The 17,467-nt window shown below is 36.0% G+C and overlaps 2 protein-coding genes across 4 annotated transcripts; both read right to left on the bottom strand.

Annotated features, from left to right (window-relative positions):
- Nucleotides 1-8,072: 8,072 nt before the first annotated feature.
- LOC113761092 (CBL-interacting protein kinase 18-like) lies at nucleotides 8,073-10,953 on the bottom strand. 3 transcript variants are annotated; one of them, XM_027303929.1, is made up of 2 exons: nucleotides 10,813-10,953; nucleotides 8,073-9,957 (listed from the first exon to the last, which is right to left on the bottom strand). In XM_027303929.1, exon 2 carries the CDS (start codon nucleotides 9,634-9,636, stop codon nucleotides 8,305-8,307), a length of 1,332 nt encoding a protein of 443 aa, XP_027159730.1. In that variant the 5' UTR covers nucleotides 9,637-9,957; nucleotides 10,813-10,953; the 3' UTR covers nucleotides 8,073-8,304. The 3 variants fall into 3 exon arrangements, with proteins under 3 accessions (XP_027159730.1, XP_027159728.1, XP_027159729.1); XM_027303927.1 differs by having other exon boundaries at nucleotides 8,073-9,968; XM_027303928.1 differs by having other exon boundaries at nucleotides 8,073-9,992.
- A 1,910-nt stretch (nucleotides 10,954-12,863) lies between these two features.
- LOC113761058 (uroporphyrinogen decarboxylase, chloroplastic) lies at nucleotides 12,864-16,784 on the bottom strand. Its single transcript, XM_027303875.1, has 6 exons — nucleotides 16,513-16,784; nucleotides 15,434-15,555; nucleotides 15,084-15,194; nucleotides 14,666-14,854; nucleotides 14,032-14,157; nucleotides 12,864-13,675 (listed from the first exon to the last, which is right to left on the bottom strand). The coding sequence occupies exons 1-6, from the start codon at nucleotides 16,622-16,624 to the stop codon at nucleotides 13,160-13,162; spliced, it is 1,176 nt and encodes a 391-aa protein (XP_027159676.1). The 5' UTR covers nucleotides 16,625-16,784; the 3' UTR covers nucleotides 12,864-13,159.
- Between the last annotated feature and the right edge of the window lie 683 nt (nucleotides 16,785-17,467).

The following is a 17,467-nucleotide window of genomic DNA, read 5'->3' on the forward strand; positions in this document are numbered from 1 at the left end:
AACTTCCTCTGGAGCTCAATGCTACATGGTCGACTCGAGCATTGGTTGGCTTTGAATTTAGGTTACGTTTCAAAATTTGCGAAAACATAACATGTTGAGCACTAAGACTACATACGTACTAGTTTTCATGTCAGGCGGCTTCTTCACGTACACCAGCGGGGAGGACTGCTACACATCTTAATTATAGTATTTAATTTTCATCAATCCACCGTCGTCTCAATCATGAATTGTATTGCTGAGTGAGAAATACTCCCGGTCCCGTAGTATGGTATTTACTATTACGGGAATATTAAAAAGAAAAAAGAATATTGACAACTTCTCGTTTCGCGGATGTGGTGGTGATCATGGAACGAGGAGATATAAATAGCAACAATAAGAAGCGGCCAAAAGTGTCTTTGGTATCCTCAAAACAATACTGTGAATGTGATGATGATGATGGTCTTCGCATCTGGAGGAAAATGAAAGGACTAAAAAAAATAATATTAACGAGGACATATATCATCAACCCAATTATCTTTAATTCTTCTTTTTCAAGTAAGCGATATCATATCATCCTAGTTACAATTCATCTCAGCTTACCAGTCAATTCAATCCTTTTTTTTACTATCTTTCAATTTTCGGAGACATGATTAGATACTTCAACCCAACTTGCATCTATCAAGAAAAAATAGTCTTCGTAGTTGGTATTGAACATTCATGAGCAAACCAATTGCAGTTCACGTTTACAATAAAAAAAACTGAATCAAGCTGAAGCCAGCTAAGTAGCAAATCCAAGTTTGAAATTTTGAAGGCAGTTCACATAGGGCCTATGTGTGTGGGTCTATATATATATATATAGTTGACAAATGCAGTTTGTTAGATTCGATTAGCAATTTGGCTGTTCCGCACGGCAACTTGAAGATTACGTGCATGGACCTTGGACAGCATGCTACGTTATTCAGGTCGGAGAAGGATGTCAAATTCTCCTCCTCCTCCATCCTACTCTCAGTATTTATGTCAACTTTGGGTTGGTCAAACACCCCCCCACAAACACCACAAAGAAAAAAAAAAAAAAAAGACCGGCTTAAAATTATGTAATGGATTCGTTTCCCATGTTCTGGAAAAAAAGGTATTCAGTCAACGAAGAAAATGCCGACTCCATAGATGTAGTCCACAAAACTCGCGGTTTTATCTGTATCATCAAATCAGCAACACATGTACACACTGCCCATTCATATTGGAAGATTCCGCTTCTGCTGAATATACCCACAGATTCTCCCGGCTTCGGCACCTTAAGTTGGACCTGACTAGAGGATATACAATGGTGTATGTAAATATCTTGAAGACTAGAGCTATGGAGTTTCCTTGTACTTTCCTTAACTGATAATGATGTCTAAAACTATGCTCTTAATTCCTAAGCAACGCAAAGAGGGAGGAGAAAAAAAAATACTAATGCCGTGAAAATTGGTTACGATACAAACCTATTACGCTTGTAAGTTGAACTTAAAAAAGATTTTTTTTTGGTTTCCCTCTAGTACCCAGCAATAGGTGATATAGCCTCACTTTGAGAGGAAAGTGGCTCCTACCCTTCAATCACAAGGTGTGGTTGAATTCCAACTGGCTTTGGACAAAAGCAATTACTATTAGAAAGTTCATCAAATGATGCCAGCATAAGACTAAGAGAAGTTACATAAATATGTCAATACTATAGCTGGTAAAGTTCGCACGCATGTATAGATATATATATATATGCTTTCATTTGAAATGACTATCAATGGTCCTCAAGTAGTAGTGTGTAGTGAGGGGATTAGTTCTTTTTTTTTTTTAACTAGAAAGCAGAAAGAGGCTCCTCCCTCCTGTCTTCTTTTGTCTAGTGAGAAATGACGTGAGATTTAAGTACAACTTGCCATAAGTTGCAAGACAACCAAAAGTTTGATTTTTTGGGGGCTGCGGGAAGAAAAATCTCTCCCTCGAACTCGACAAGATCCCTCCATCTGCATCAACTCAGGACTTTAGACGATTAAAAAATTGGACGTTAATCATGCGACGTTTCTTTCAGGATCCAAACTAGAATTGTAGGCCAAAAAGGGTGATTTCTGCACTAGCAGCACAATTATGCCGTTTAAAATCTTATTTCCATATGGGATTTTTGTTGTTACGAACATTGGTTGTGTACATAAGACAATTAGCTTATTGTTTTCCTATACTCATAGTTCGACTTAACCACTTTAACACCCACTTAAAAGAAGATAGAAGAGATCGAAGGAGCAATTCTGCATAACGAGAAAGATGTACGGGTGAAAGAGTAGATAATGTCGCGTTTTCTTAGGAAGAAATTTCCCTTTACATGAGCTGCATGAATGGATAGAAGCTGGATAAATTAAGCTCACAATTCAAAAGCAGAACAAGAAATGATGGTAGGGGAATTTTTAGTTCGCGTCTGATCAGGCCTCTGTTAGTCTTGTGTAATGTAAACTTAGAAACGAAATCAAGAAATACGGTACAAGTGAAAAATATGGTGGCATGTTAAATGTCAACAGTGTTCAAGAAAGTACGATACTGTGTAGCCAGCACTCAATCCCCAATAATTGGTCAGCCTCTTTAGTCTTTATGGAAAGTAAAAGCTGGCACAAATATTTTGCATTTCCCTGAACGCAACGGAAGGATGGATAATGTAGAGTGTAGACGCCCCAATTCAGTTTGGACATTCTTGAATTTTTTATATATAAAAAAATAAAAACAGGAAGGGGTCAGAGGATGCGCCTTTGCCGGTTGCCAGAGTTGGCTGCGATAATTAATGGGTGATGGAAGAGGCATTACTAAGAAAAATGGACATCTCTCTTTATTTGGGTACACTTGGCTTTGTTTGGATAGAGTATTATTCCAAATAATTATTTGAAATAATTACTGTATCACTTTTTGTGATGTAATGTTTGTGAGATAAAAGAATAGTTGAAAATATAAAAAGTTGGATTGAAAAATGTGTTTACGATGCAAGCGAAAATTTTTTTAAAAAAAATTTGCTATCCAATCATTTTTCAACTTTGAAGTTTTTCAGACACGCTGCAGAAGCTAAAAAGTTATAATCCTCATATTGAAATTAATTATGGAATCATTATGCTATCTTCCTTCTCGTAATATCATTTTTAATTATTGGTTGCGTCTTTGCCAGTTGCCAGAGTTGGCTGTGATAATTAATGGGTGATAGAAGAGGCATACTAAGAGAAATGGACGTCTCCCTTTATTTGGGTACACTTCTTTTCATTTTTCAACTTTGCTATCTCTCACAATATCATTTTTAACTGTTGGTCACGCCTTTGCCAGTTGTTAGAGTTGGTTGTGATAATTAATGGGTGATAGAAGAGGCAGTACTAAGAGAAATGGACATTTCCCTTTATTTGGGTACACTTCGTTTTCATTTTTCAACTTTGAAGTTTTACAGAGACGTTGCAGAAGCTAAAAAGTTATAATCGTCATATTGAAATTAATTAGGGAATCATTATGCTATCTTCTCTCTCGCAATATCATTTTTAATTGTTGGTTACGCCTTTGCCAGTTGCCAGAGTTGACTGTGATAATTAATGGGTGATAGAAGAGGCAGTACTAAGAGAAATGGACGTCTCCCTTTATTTGGGTACACTTCATTTTCATTTTTCAACTTTGAAATTTTTTAGAGACGTTGCAGAAGCTAAAAAGTTACAATCGTCATATTGAAATTAATTAGGGAATCATTATGCTATCTTCTCTCTCGTAATATCATTTTTAATTGTTGGTTGAATCTAGATATTACTTTATAAAATGATAAACTTTAAGAGAAGTTGGTATAATTTTTAAAAATGAAAAAGAAGTCAATAAAATAGTCAAAAATCTCATGAAAGTTTCTAAAATTATACATCTTACATCTGCAGTGGGACTTGGGTAGAAACGAAGAACAACCAAGCAATTATTATCATATGTACATCACTAGACAAAAAGGATATATTATATATATATATGTATATATATAGAGAGAGAGAGAGAGATAGAGAGAGAGAGAGAGCAATGCTCATCCTGATTAAGTCTTTCAATTAAGACATACCATATGACATATCTTTGAAATAATGGCAGAACAAAGCGCAACTCAAAAAAATATGTCACCTTTAGCGCCACAATTATCAAACAGAAACAAATATATATATGTGTGTGTGTGTGTGTGTGATTAATAGAAAATGAAATCCTTCTTCATCTACAAATTTTGATAAACTCCGATGCTGTTTTGACATATTATATGTGTTTCTTCGTCACATTTTTTTAGTAATGCTTAAATATAGTAATCGCTAAACATCATTATCCACCTTATATACTACAAAACTAGTGTGAACACCCGTGCTACGCACGATGCTGACATTATTGAAAAAAATGAAAATAAAAGGGTGAATTAAAAAAAGTTAAAAAATTGTACCAACATAATTAAAATATAATATCTGTCTAACAATAGTTTGAAATATGATAGAATGTGTATATTATTAAAAAATTACCTTTTTTCAGAAGATAGATCCTAAAAAAATAATAGAAATTTATATTAGAAAATGAATTATATATGAATAAAAATGAATATAATTAAATATTGTTAAAATGAAATACTTACAAATATTATGCATTCGATTTGATAATCTTGCATGAAGGTGTGAAAACTCTTCACTCCAATCAACTTTTAGTACGAAAGCCAAAATTGGTGATTTAATTAATTCTGTTGAATTTTGTGGAATGTGTACTACAAATGAAAATGCACGATCTTTGTATGAATTGATTCGTTGGTTGAACAACCTATCACCATTGTCCTGAGAATTAAGTACGTGCGAAATTCAAAATTAGTGTATTTTTTTTTACATAGTTTATAAATAGCGTTATAAAAAATAAACATATATAAAAAAATTCTACCTTCCTTTGTAATTCTCTGAGATAAGAAGCATCACAACCAAATACGAATCGTGCATGTCTGTCTTGTAGATTAAGATGCATGTTACTACTGGAATCTTTGATTTATATATTATATTATACCTGTTTGACAAATAAAATGTTATATACAATATAGAAAAATTTGTTGAAATTAAAGGTACATGAAATTAATTACCTAACAACAGTGTCGACCACATCATTACAATGCATACATACTGTTTTTGAAAAAATGACCTTCACATAGTTGTCCATAATTTTTGCATAACTCATAGAACATGTTTTCTCTGTTAATGTTCTGAATGTAAGCAAGTATTCGAAAATATTTAACCTAATAAGAATGAAAGAAAGTATATATTATGATTATAAAATTAAAAAATTTGTGCAGTTATTAAATTAAATAGAGTAAGTTTACCGTATGCATGATTGTATATTCAGATATCCATATTCTCTTTGAATTTGCTATCAACAATGCTTGTGATGTTGCAAAATTGTTTGATTTCAACCACGTAACTAACTTTCGAGTACATGTATCATTTTCAAACCTACGATTTTTTGAAATACATGTTGATAAGAGTATGAAATAACATTAAAAATTTGATGTAGTGTTACTAATGGAACTCACCAACTGCGCAGGTATCGAGCAAAATCTAAATTATAATTGATATACAATTTGCTAGCTCCAATTGTACAAAGTAATGGTCTTGCATAACATAGTTATATTCGCTAAAAAACTATTCAAATTATATAGAGTATAAGTAAAAGCATTTGATTTACCTCTAAAATTTCATACGCAAATACCACATGCTAGTAAAATATTAATTTTTATAGCAGACTGATATTATAGGATTTGTAGTATATTCAATAACTTGATACTCAAATCACCGATGAGACAAAGTTTGTTTAAATAAGCTTTACAGTGTCCTAACTCTTTGCAAAAAAAAAAAAGGCTAAATAGTCCTAATTGGCAACGCAAGTTACGGCAACGTGCCAGTGGCATCTAGACCTAATTGTGTTTTTGGTCAAAATCTGGTCATAATTGATTCTACTGTTTCTTGATCATGTTGTATGCTTTCGAATTAAAATTATATTAAAATAGCATGTGAATAAGCATTTGTCTTTAATGAAAGAGTAAAAAAGATTTAAAGTATAAATAACAAACTATAAACGGTTTATGAAATAGATTAGGGGAAAGTTTTAAATTTTAAATTTGACTGGTGATAGGGTATTAAAATAGCATGTGAATGAGCATTTGTCTTTAATGAAGGAGTAAAAAAGATTTAAAGTATAAATAACAAACTATAAACGGTTTATGAAATAGATTATGGAAAAGTTTTAAATTTTAAATTTGACCGGTGATAGGGTTGGTTATAACCCACTACTTTTTATGCATTAAAATAAATACAAAAATTTAGAAAAAAGAATGAGAAGTTTGGAAGTCATTGAGAGGGTCTCTGCTAAAAACTCCTTCTGCAATACATATAGATATATAGATTTTAAGCAAACTCCCGCACGCCATTGCCTCGCTCATGAAAAATGATGTACAGCGGTCGGCCTCTACGAGCATATTGTTCAAACTCGATTATGGAACACCACCAAACATTTGGAATTGATCGTTGAAGTATCTTCTTCTCTCTCTCTATATATATTTTTTAACAATAGCTTTTATGTAATTGCGAAAGCTGAACTTCAAAGTGAAAGCAACTCCCCAATGGGAAAGAATTGAGATTTTTTTTTTTTTTTTTTTTTTTTTTTGCGGGGAAGAATTAGAGGAGTGGTAAGAAGGGATAAAAGTGATTTAGGTGCAACTGCAAGAAAGAGCATTGTCGAAATCATTCAAATTGCGGCTTTCTCAGTCCAGCGGATGGTCTAAGCATGAAAAGTTAAACAGCTGTGACACTACGGGTCACTCCCGTCATTGGGTACAATTTCATACTAATTCGAAAAGGAAAATGAAGATCGGAGAAATAGACACGTAGATTGGAAGGTCTTTATTCCCGGATTGCTACAGCAATTAATAGCACCCAATTGAAGGACAATGGAAAGAACCAGAACCAAAACCAAACAAATTTTATAGATTCACACGCCCAATTATCGCCATGTGTACGGGAACATGCTTTCCCACAAATTATACACGCAATTATATAATCTTCTTGATTGAAAGTGTGATGGTTTATGCGACACACTTTGTATAGGCGTCGTCGACTGTGTGGCGTGGATGACAATTGAATTGAGATGCAACACGCATGGAATTTGCCAGGGCAGGATAGGTTCGAGGGAAATTTCTGCATCCTTGTTTGGATTGGATTCTGATTTTTCGTAGAAAAATTTCCACGTTCAATTGAACAGAATAAAAGTCAAGTGGCACCCTCCTAGAGCGAGCTTCTATCTCACTGTAATAAATTTCCATGTTTTGCCGGTTTGGTCATCGCGAACTCGGTCTAATGTAAATGTAGTTCGATTTTGTGAACCTCAAACGTATCATATAATTAACGTACATCTTACAATTTTTTCGACCAATTCAAACCATGAACCGTTTAGGCGACAGAAACGAGTCTCGGCCCCTCGGCCCTATCCTGAAAGCCTACTTCCTGCGCCCTTCAACCCAATGGAAAGGAAATATATATATACATTTTTTGGTAATGATTGCGCATTGGGCCGAAACGTGCAACTTTTACTGTTGGAAGTAATGGGCTACTCGATTGATGTAGAATCCAGTCTTTCTTCCCAACCGAATATAGAATTGAACACAGGTTTTCATTGAATTGGACATCATTTGGCAATAATTAGTCATCTTCAACCAATCGTAAGAAGGAAAGAAATAAAATTTGATGCTTTGTTCTTTATCGTAGTTTAATCAATGTACGTACGGTGCCATACAGCTCGCCATCACAAAATTGTACTAAGTTGTTTTAGTGATTGATGTCTCGAGCTTTTCTTCTTTGTTGGTCTCCTCTCCTGAGAATATGAACCTCTGGGGTTCTAAACAGGGCCGCCAAAATTCTACGGATTGAGAAGAAAATGAAAACCTTGAAAGCTGACCCAAAACTTTCTAGTAGTATTAATTTCTAGATATGGCCACCTCGGATCACAGCAAATTCATTCACCGATTACTTCCATATTATGGCCAATGAATCTAGTGTTGAAAGTCCATTCAATTAGAAATGCTGTATAATGAATCCACACAAAAGGAAAGTTACAGAAAATGAATATGGCGGCGATGGGACAATTTCCAGCAAACAAAGTCACAAAAGGTTCATATAAGTTGAAAATCATTTGCAACACGCATTCAGACAGCAAAACATACACACATGGAAATCAACTAAATTGGCAACTTACACACAGTGAATTGAGTATGAAGTCAGTAGCTTCTCGTCGTCATCATCACTGCTATTGTTGCTGCTCGCCTTGCCAAGCCCAGACAATTTCTGTCAAAGCCGGTTTTAGATTCTGTTGCAACACCTTCAGATAATCCAATGCATCTCCGCTTGACTTTCTAACCTCCACCAAGTGAAAGGACGAAGTGATTTCGAAAATTTCAACATCGATGGACACAGTCCCATTTCTACAATCGTTCGGTTGCTCCAATTTCATCACCCCTCCTTCCTTCTTCATGACTTTCAGCTTTAGACGTCTAGCAATTTCTTCAATTTTGGATATGAGAGAGGGTGCGGACTTTTTTGATATAAATTGCACTTCTTCCTTCTGATCATTCCTCACAAACAAACCAGACAAGTCGAAACCGGTTGAAAGGGAGATTATGTCAAATGCATTGAAGTTAGTTGGCTTTGGTACTTCTAGCTTTGTCTCGGTAGAAGGACCGCTGCAACACTCATTAAGATCAAATGCAATATCAGCATTTAAGGGATTCTTTCCCTTGTCCTCTATACTTGCTCTTAAATCTCTCTGATCCAGCCCTTTCCTGAACCAAGTGTTTTCCATAATTTTGGCTATGGAAATCCTAGTGTATGGACTTGGGTCGAGGATCCTTGATAGCAGTCTGCGCACTTCTGGAGGAAACCAATTCGGGCATTTGTACTCAGCCTTGCTTATCTTTCTATACATATCCATAAGATTCGATTCATGGAATGGAAGATAACCAGCCAGTAGAACAAATAAGATTACACCGCAAGACCAGATATCAGCTTTGGCACCATCATAACCTTTCCTGCTAATAACCTCAGGAGCAACATAGGCGGGGGTTCCACAGGTTGTATGAAGCAACCCGTCTTGCCGCCTAGATTCAGCTAGAGCACTCAAACCAAAATCTGACACCTTTAAATTCCCATTCTCATCCAGCAGCAGATTTTCTGGTTTTAGATCACGGTGGTAGACACCCCTGCTATGGCAAAAGTCAACAGCAGTGATCAATTGTTGAAAGTACTTTCTGGCAATGTCTTCCTTGAGCTTTCCCTTGGCGACCTTGTTAAAAAGTTCACCACCTTTGGCATACTCCAAAACGAAGTAAATCTTGGTTTTGGTTGCCATGACCTCATAAAGCTGTAGCACATTGGGGTGTTTAACCAGTGCCATGACAGATATCTCTCGCTTGGTCTGATTGATCAGTCCAACCTTCAGAATCTTCTCTTTATCAATTATCTTAATGGCTACACTCTGCCCGGTTGCAAGATTTCTACCATAGTAAACTTTTGCAAAGTTTCCTTGCCCTAGTAATCTTCCAAGGTCATACCTTTGCATTAATATGTTTGTCTTATTATCCATTCTAATCAGAAAACTACTATACACCTTCTATTATACTCTCCTGCTTGTACGAATATTTGGTTTTTACGGGGCAGGAGTGGTTTTATTTGAGAAATTCAACTGTCTCCCTCGTGCTTCAACACGAGAGCAAGGCAACAAGTGTTGCTTTTATTCTGCAGCTGTCCGCAAAAAATTGATATGCCATGATTCATGCGCCCGACCTCATCAAGAATGAACAAATCCACCCAAGATGGAAAGGAAGGCACTTTGACATCAGAGTGACAAGTACTCGCATTCAGCCACATCTTTCTGCATTCCCAAGTAATTTTTGACCAATGGTACCTGCCAAGCTTCTGAAGTAAACGGATAGGTGTTTTCTATCAGAAATACCAAGCACAATTTCACAATGGTGAAAACAATGGAATATAATCTAATTACAATAACAACAGGAAAAAACAAAAAGTTTTGACCAGTGAAGAAGCGGAAACAAAATGTTAAAATTGCATTTCGATTTTCCATGAAAACCAAACAATGCTGAAGAAACTAGCTGACATCTGAGACTCAGAAGGTAGCTTTTGTTACATTAACTTTTTTCTTTACCCTTAATATTTCTGTGCTTATAGACCCGATCCCCCCCCCCCCCCCAAAAAAAACCAAAAAAAAAAAAAGAGAAAAAACGGAACAAGAAAGACAAAATCTTGCAGATCATAAATTTCGCAAGGCTCATTTACGAAATTAGAGCCCTCATGGAATTTGAACATAACAGAGCACCCTCTTGTGGAAGATTACCCTCTTGTGATTCGATCGTTTCATTCAACATTGCAAGATTCATCTCCAACTTGTATTATGATCCTATACGATAATTGATGACCCAGATCTTCCAACTTCATAGCACATATAATCACAAAAAAAAAAAAAAAATCACCATAGCCTGATGCCTTTACCAGAAAAGAAGAAACAGACAACGGAGGTATAGTTTTGGCAAAGAAAACTAAGACCATTACCAGATGCAAATAATTAGTTCTAATATTCTCCATCAACGGAGTCATCAAGGAACAAAAAAACACGAGATATGAAAATGGGATCGAGCAATTGCAAGAAAATTACTATCCCACCCAACAAACAAATATCGTTAAAAAGGAGGAAACAGAAAGAAGGAAACAAAAGAATGGGAGGCAAGATATAAGAGAGTAATACCTTGGGTTTGCACTCAGATGAACTCGTTGGATTTGTCGGAAGAAATGAACAAAGGCCTGCAGAGAAGTGAGGCGAGGGGAGATGTATTCGTACACAACTTTTTAATTCGGACACCAATTATTATGAATAGTAGTAGTATTATTAGTGTACAAATAAAAGAGGCAATTTAACAAGAAGAATAAATTAATTTAAGTAATACGTAAGTAGTAGCACTTCCCTTTTATTAGCGCGGGACCGAATTTAAGGCAAGGTCCGGTGTCTGTCGTATAGTTATAGGTATGACGTGAGGTTGTGTTGTGGCTTAGTAGCTTGCCTACCTGTAAACCCGTCAACTAGAACAGTTGACACCTGTGTGGACGGGACAGGTGGGTATCACCTGTCAGGGGTAATTTGGTGATTTCGGTGAGGAGGAGCCAGAAGAAGAATAGTTTATGGATTCCTTTTCTGTGGGTAGTTCTTAAGCTCCTCACGAACCATCCAAAGTTACCGGCTTTTGGTAGTTTCCTGTGGGTTTAAGTTTAGAATTTACAAAAGTCAAACTGTCGTAATTGACAAAAAAGACATGACATTGTTGTCGGAGTATGTGAGAGTTCTTCTTTAAGGCTTAGTAGCCACTCTGTCAGGTGTGTAGTCCCACATCGAATATGGGAGGGGGATTTGGGTAGTTCTTAAGCTCCTCAGGAACCATCCAAAGTTACCGACTTTTGGTGATTTCCTGTGGGTTTAAGTTTAGGATTTACAAAAGTCAAACTGTCGTAATTGACAAAAAAAAAATGGATTCCTTTTCTAACCTTTTTGTAGTAGCTGTAGTTTGGCATGGTGGACTGGACCCACCGACAACGATTTGCTGAGGGTTTGGGGGACCACAATCAATTCGTAAAATTAGTACATAGTACTAGTAGAACGGAACCTAGAACGAATGAATTCTGTGGAGACTCGAAGATCTCTGTCCGTCCATTCTGATCTTTCGAATGGCTTGTATGGGCTGCAAATGTCCAGCTAGATTTGTTTCTATTATGTGGTACTATTTTTAAAAGCTTTTAAATATTTGACTCTCATCCTTTTCCCCTCTGTTTCTGCTTTCTACTTGGGATTTCTTTTAATTACAAGTAATGGGCAGAAATAATCGATTTGGAGTCTTCTCAACCAATAAAAATTAGATTGAACTTTTCCATTTACGATGCATGATGATTATTTCGAATTTAACTTTAAAAGCCAAGTTACAATCAATCCGTTTGGATTAGCTATTTTTGGAAGTATTTTTTGAAAAATTTTACTGTGGCAGAGTTTTTAGTGTATATTTTGAGATATTTTTAGAAAATATTTTGAAATATTTAAAAGTAGAAGAGTTTTTAAAATATGTTTTAGGATATTTTTTAAACATTAAAAAAAATTAGACTACTTTTTAGAGTAATTTTTTTATAATATTTGAAAAACTGAAGGATCTAAACAGAGCATTGTATCACAAAAAACATTTTAAGTATCGGAGAACATCTTTTAAGTAATTTTTCAACTTCAGGTTGTTTTATCTCAAAAATAACATGGATGGCTCCAAGGAAGAGGAGTACACACAATTCTTTACTAATAAACAAGTATTTATTTTCCATTATGGGCCTCTATCCATGTAAGGTTTTATTTGCGGGCAAGGCAAACACTTAGATAGACTCAAGATTTTATTTGCGAGCACAGCAAACACTTAGATAGACTCGATCATGTGATTCAAATTTTGTCACACCTTCAATTCTTATAAGCCATGTGGCCAAAATTTTTATTTTTTTGGAAAACGAAGAGGCCCTGAGAATATATTTAACTGAACTGATGATGAGTTTCTGAGCTATATATGCTGCTATTTCTTTAATATGTATACACATCGCCAAGTGGGATCGATTTAGTTAAGCGGATGGTAGTAAGAATCTAATGATGTATAGATTTCATGGCTTACAATGTTGAAACACAATAGTTTACTTACATGGTAATGGTGTTTTATCTCAATAATTATTCAGGATATCACATCCCCTCTAAAAAACTAAACATTGGCTGGGGCACCTAACGAAGTAAAAATCATCCTGTTTCCAGTAGTATTTAAGACGGACGGCAAAATGTTCCTAATCAGTATCCACATTCTTCATCGCCGGGGAATAAGTAAGCTTACATCTTACAGCCTGTAGGACCTATGCAGGTGACAAATAGACAGACTCTCAAAAGTTTTAGCGCAGATAGTTGTTGTTTTACATTCCACTCAAAAGTTTTACATCCTTGAGCCGCAACTTGCCAAAAAAATTGACTAGTGCTATAACTTGGCTAGCAATACAAGTCAGTTCAAAATCAACTATCTCTACACAGGAATCTAGTATCTAAGTCCTTTGGCAACTTCAAAGAAATGAGCAACGTTCTCCTCCGGCGTTCCTACGATGATGCCGTGTCCAAGATTCAAAATATGTTTACCTTTTCCAGCTTTCCTTACAGTATCGTTGATACGGTTGGTGATGAACTCTTTTGAACCGAACAGAACACCAGGGTCCACATTACCCTGCACTGCTACGTCAGGGCCTAAGCGCCTTCGACCTTCAGCCATATCAACAGTCCAGTCCAAGCTGATCACATCCACACCCGTCAAAGGTAGTCTCTCGAGCAAGCCTCCTGAACCACTCGCATATAAAATCAATGGAAGTTCTGGATGAGTTTGTTTCACGGAATCCACTATCAGTCTTAAATAAGGCAGACTAAACTCCTCAAAGTCAACCGGACTCAGCTCTGTTGCCCATGAGTCAAAGATCTGAACAGCTTGAGCTCCCTTGTCAGCTTGATACCGAATATACTTTGCCATAGAGGCTGCAAATTTTTGAAGCAGCGCATGAAGAATCTGCATTTAACCCAAAAAAAAAAAGGATTTAATTACAATGTCAATTTGTGACATGTCATGCAGGGTCAATGTTTTCCTATGATGTTTTCCAACAGTACAAACAATCACTGAGACCTCTTTCTGAGCCTTCTTAATTGTGCTTTAAAAATTATTGCGGTAGGTGAAAATGAGCTAAAAGTATTTCAAGGGATTTTTATATTCTATTTACTGCAGAATATAAAGTACGGAAGACAAACCAAGTGGACTGTTAGATAGATCCACATACATCGCAACTTCATCTACAAATTTTGGTAAAATAGATGTTTATATGTTTTCAATCCAAGAAATGATCGCAGAGAAGGGTACACTCAGTTTACCTTGGGCTGTGAGAAAGCTAGCCTTTTGATTTTTGTAAAGTGCTTGGATGAACCACCTTCAACCACATATGATGCTAGGGTGAAAGGGGCTCCAACAAATCCAAGCACTGCTGCTTCATTGTTAACCTGACCAAAGAAAAGACATGTCAGCGACCAATTAAGTTAACCTCACATTGTTAATTCCATTAGATATCTGTAGCAACCTATATCCTACATTAGGAATGTTGGAGAGCTGGGATATGCTTGGCAAATGTGATCTTATAAGATGCAAGTAGACTCGTGTTCGACTATGTAAAAAAACAATAGTAATCGATAGTTTCGTTTCTTTAGATGCAGATCCATTGCAGTTGAAGTGAAGAAAGTATCAAACTAGAGAACAGTATCATGGGAAAGTACCACAAATGTCCAAGAAAAATCTGATTTTCCAAATCTCAATGTTTCAACTTAGTTTTTCAAATGTAAAAGAAACACAATGTTTTCAGTTTTGAGAAACATCTCAAACTGCACAATTATCTTATAGTATACAGTAGGAAGGTCAAAGTAATTGAGCATATAAGATTAACTAGTTCCAATGTGCAGAATTATTTCCTGCCTCAAATGCTCATTGAAACAACAGAAGGAAGTGGAGCCAAACCTCCTTCCGCAAGATTGTTAAAGCTTCACCAACATATGGAACTGACTCTTCTGGAATGAATTCTCTAACTTTCTCAACATCAGCAGCTGTGCTCAGAGGATCAAATATGACTGGGCCTTTTCCTTTTACTATGTCAAATGGGATATTCATGCCAGAAAGTGGGGTAAGAATGTCTGAAAACAGAATGACCTGCAATAATGAGCAATAACAGAAGAAGCTTGTGAGAGGAAATTGTCATTTGCAGTTACATTAATCAGCAGTGCAGCATGCATCCTAAAGGTAAATGTAGATTTGCAAGGAAAACCTAACTCATCCACAAACAAGCACTAAGAATGATGCTTTTGTAGGTAATCAAAAAGGATTTTTCAGTTGCAATATGCTCCACAAAAATTACAAGGTGCTATGTACACATACATACCCCATCAGGCCGAAACACTTGCCACGGCTGTAGGGAAATTTCCACCACAAGGTCGACATTTTCTGATCTTTCACGGAAAGATGGATACTTCTCGCATATAGCTTGATAGCTCTATTAAAGAAATGCAAAACCACTCAGCCCTCAGTTGAATGATACACTGACACTTAGAGAAACAGTGTAGAAAATGACTTGAATGTAAACAATTTTAGCTGTAAAATTCCAGGCACACTCAAACCACAGGACTGCAATCACTTTCCTTCATGCAAACTCTCTTGGGTATATAAACAAAATGACATTGTATTGACATGAATAAGAGAAACATCATCCAAACAGTAGACGTATAAACCTGCCTTCATGTACCTCCCAGCTTGTCTCATCAGCCAAACCGGTGGTCTGTCCACTACTTTTCCTCGAGCAGCATTAAGCAACAAAGGCTCAGTGACACTGACGGTTTTTGGTTCGGCAACAGTCCCTGGAAAATGGTAGGGCCGTATTTAGAAATTCCAAGTCAAGTCATCACCCAACATAGGACCTTAAAGGCAGACTTAATTCCTAATGTCTGTCTGGAGAGTAGTACTATTTGGATTTGATTTGACCAAATTTTTTCTTCAAAGAATCATTTCCAGAACTTGGATTCTCCTTGCATTAATGGCAAAAACATCTTAGGCTGCATGTCCTGTTTACTACACCAACTAGCACATCCAGTATGCCACAAACGTGTTTCCAAAGAGATGCACACAAACTAGCACCAGAGATGTCTACGTATATTTTTCACCCATAGTTAACTTTACAGAGTGATTGACCATGTGAAATGCATCTAAATACCTTTGAACATTTTCCAAACAGATAATTTTTGAGTTGTACATCCAAATGGTAAAATGAAGTTTGATATGATATCATCCGAAGGGTGTAAACCCTAACTACACAGCACAGACAGAAAACACGCAACTGATCCAGGAATTTGCATAAAAATATAAGCCGGTATCTTAATTCAGAAAACAATGAGTGCAACATAATCATAAATAGAATTTAGCCTCCGAATCTTCCATGTTTTCAAATTATGTTTCAGAGCATTGAGCAACAGAAATAAAAATTTCAATTGGGGTCCCAAATTTTTCTAAGGTTTAACATCATATTTTAAACCACCGAACGACAGGATCATGTAAACAATTGAGCTCTAATTGAAAATTAGTTTCTCTACCTCAACAAAGATCTAATCCTTCAACGGTAGAATCCAATGGCCAGGAAAAATTACATAAGCAAACACGAACAGAATTGGACCCCACTAAAATTAACTTTAGAAAGACCCGAAACGCGTTGACAATTGCAGTCACAAGTGAAAACCCCAGTTAAAAAGCTTCAGATTATGCATCAAGATTATACTCGTACAGGGCAAAAAAATTGCTAAGTTTCTAGCTTCAAATTATACCTCCAACGGCGCAGCATATGCTGGGACTGGGCTTGGAATTCAAACGCCAGGAACTGAAGTTTGAATTTGAGGAGATTGAGAAAGAAGAAACCGAGCTGTAAATGCAAGACATTATTCTATCTAATTGAAAATTTTGTCAGCAGAAACAATCAGATAAAATTGGGCCTGAAACTGTTTTTGAGTCTCCCCCAAAGAAGAACTTGTATGGGATTTTGATTTACCTTTATTGCATGGGGTGGACGAAAGAGCTTGGATAAACAGATAAGGGGACGAAATCTATCTTCCTTAGACTTCAGACCACTTCCCAGCTCCGAATGCAAGTCCACGGGGTCCACTTTCGTGGCTTAACTTTTTGGTTTTCTTGTTTACCCATTATTTTTTTTTTAGTATAAGTGAAAAGATTTATATTCGAAAACTCTCGTTTACATTCTCTTATTTCATATCATCCGATCTGTCTTTCAACTGTTTTCCCCTATGTTGCTTTTTCTGTTAATAAAAATTTGATTTTTCTATGGACTTTTGGGTTAACAAAAAAATAATTTAAGAGGCGAAATTATCTCACCCGCATGTCATCAAATTTTTTTTTTTTTATGTTTTAATGATAAACACATCAAAAGAAGTGGGTGAATTAGCACTGAAAGTTTTAAAATTACCAGCACTGATCCCCGAATTGCAATACTTATAGAGAAAAAATTGACATCAAGGATGCATAAAATATTCAACACTATTTGAGTGGAATATGAAAACACTTGTGCGAAATGACAAAATGAATTTACTCTTAATTTTTGGCTAAAATAATGCGAAATTGGTTAAATTTATCACGATTGCCTAACAAAATTTAAACTGGTTTTTAAAAATAGATTACCCTTTATTGGCTTTGATCTTGAATTCTTGATGCATCTTGAAGGTCCACAGGCATTAATGCACAAGCACTAATGGGGCACCTGACCTGTTG

Source organism: Coffea eugenioides, chromosome 2, assembly GCF_003713205.1.
Source record: "Coffea eugenioides isolate CCC68of chromosome 2, Ceug_1.0, whole genome shotgun sequence".
NCBI classification, from domain to species: domain Eukaryota; kingdom Viridiplantae; phylum Streptophyta; class Magnoliopsida; order Gentianales; family Rubiaceae; genus Coffea; species Coffea eugenioides.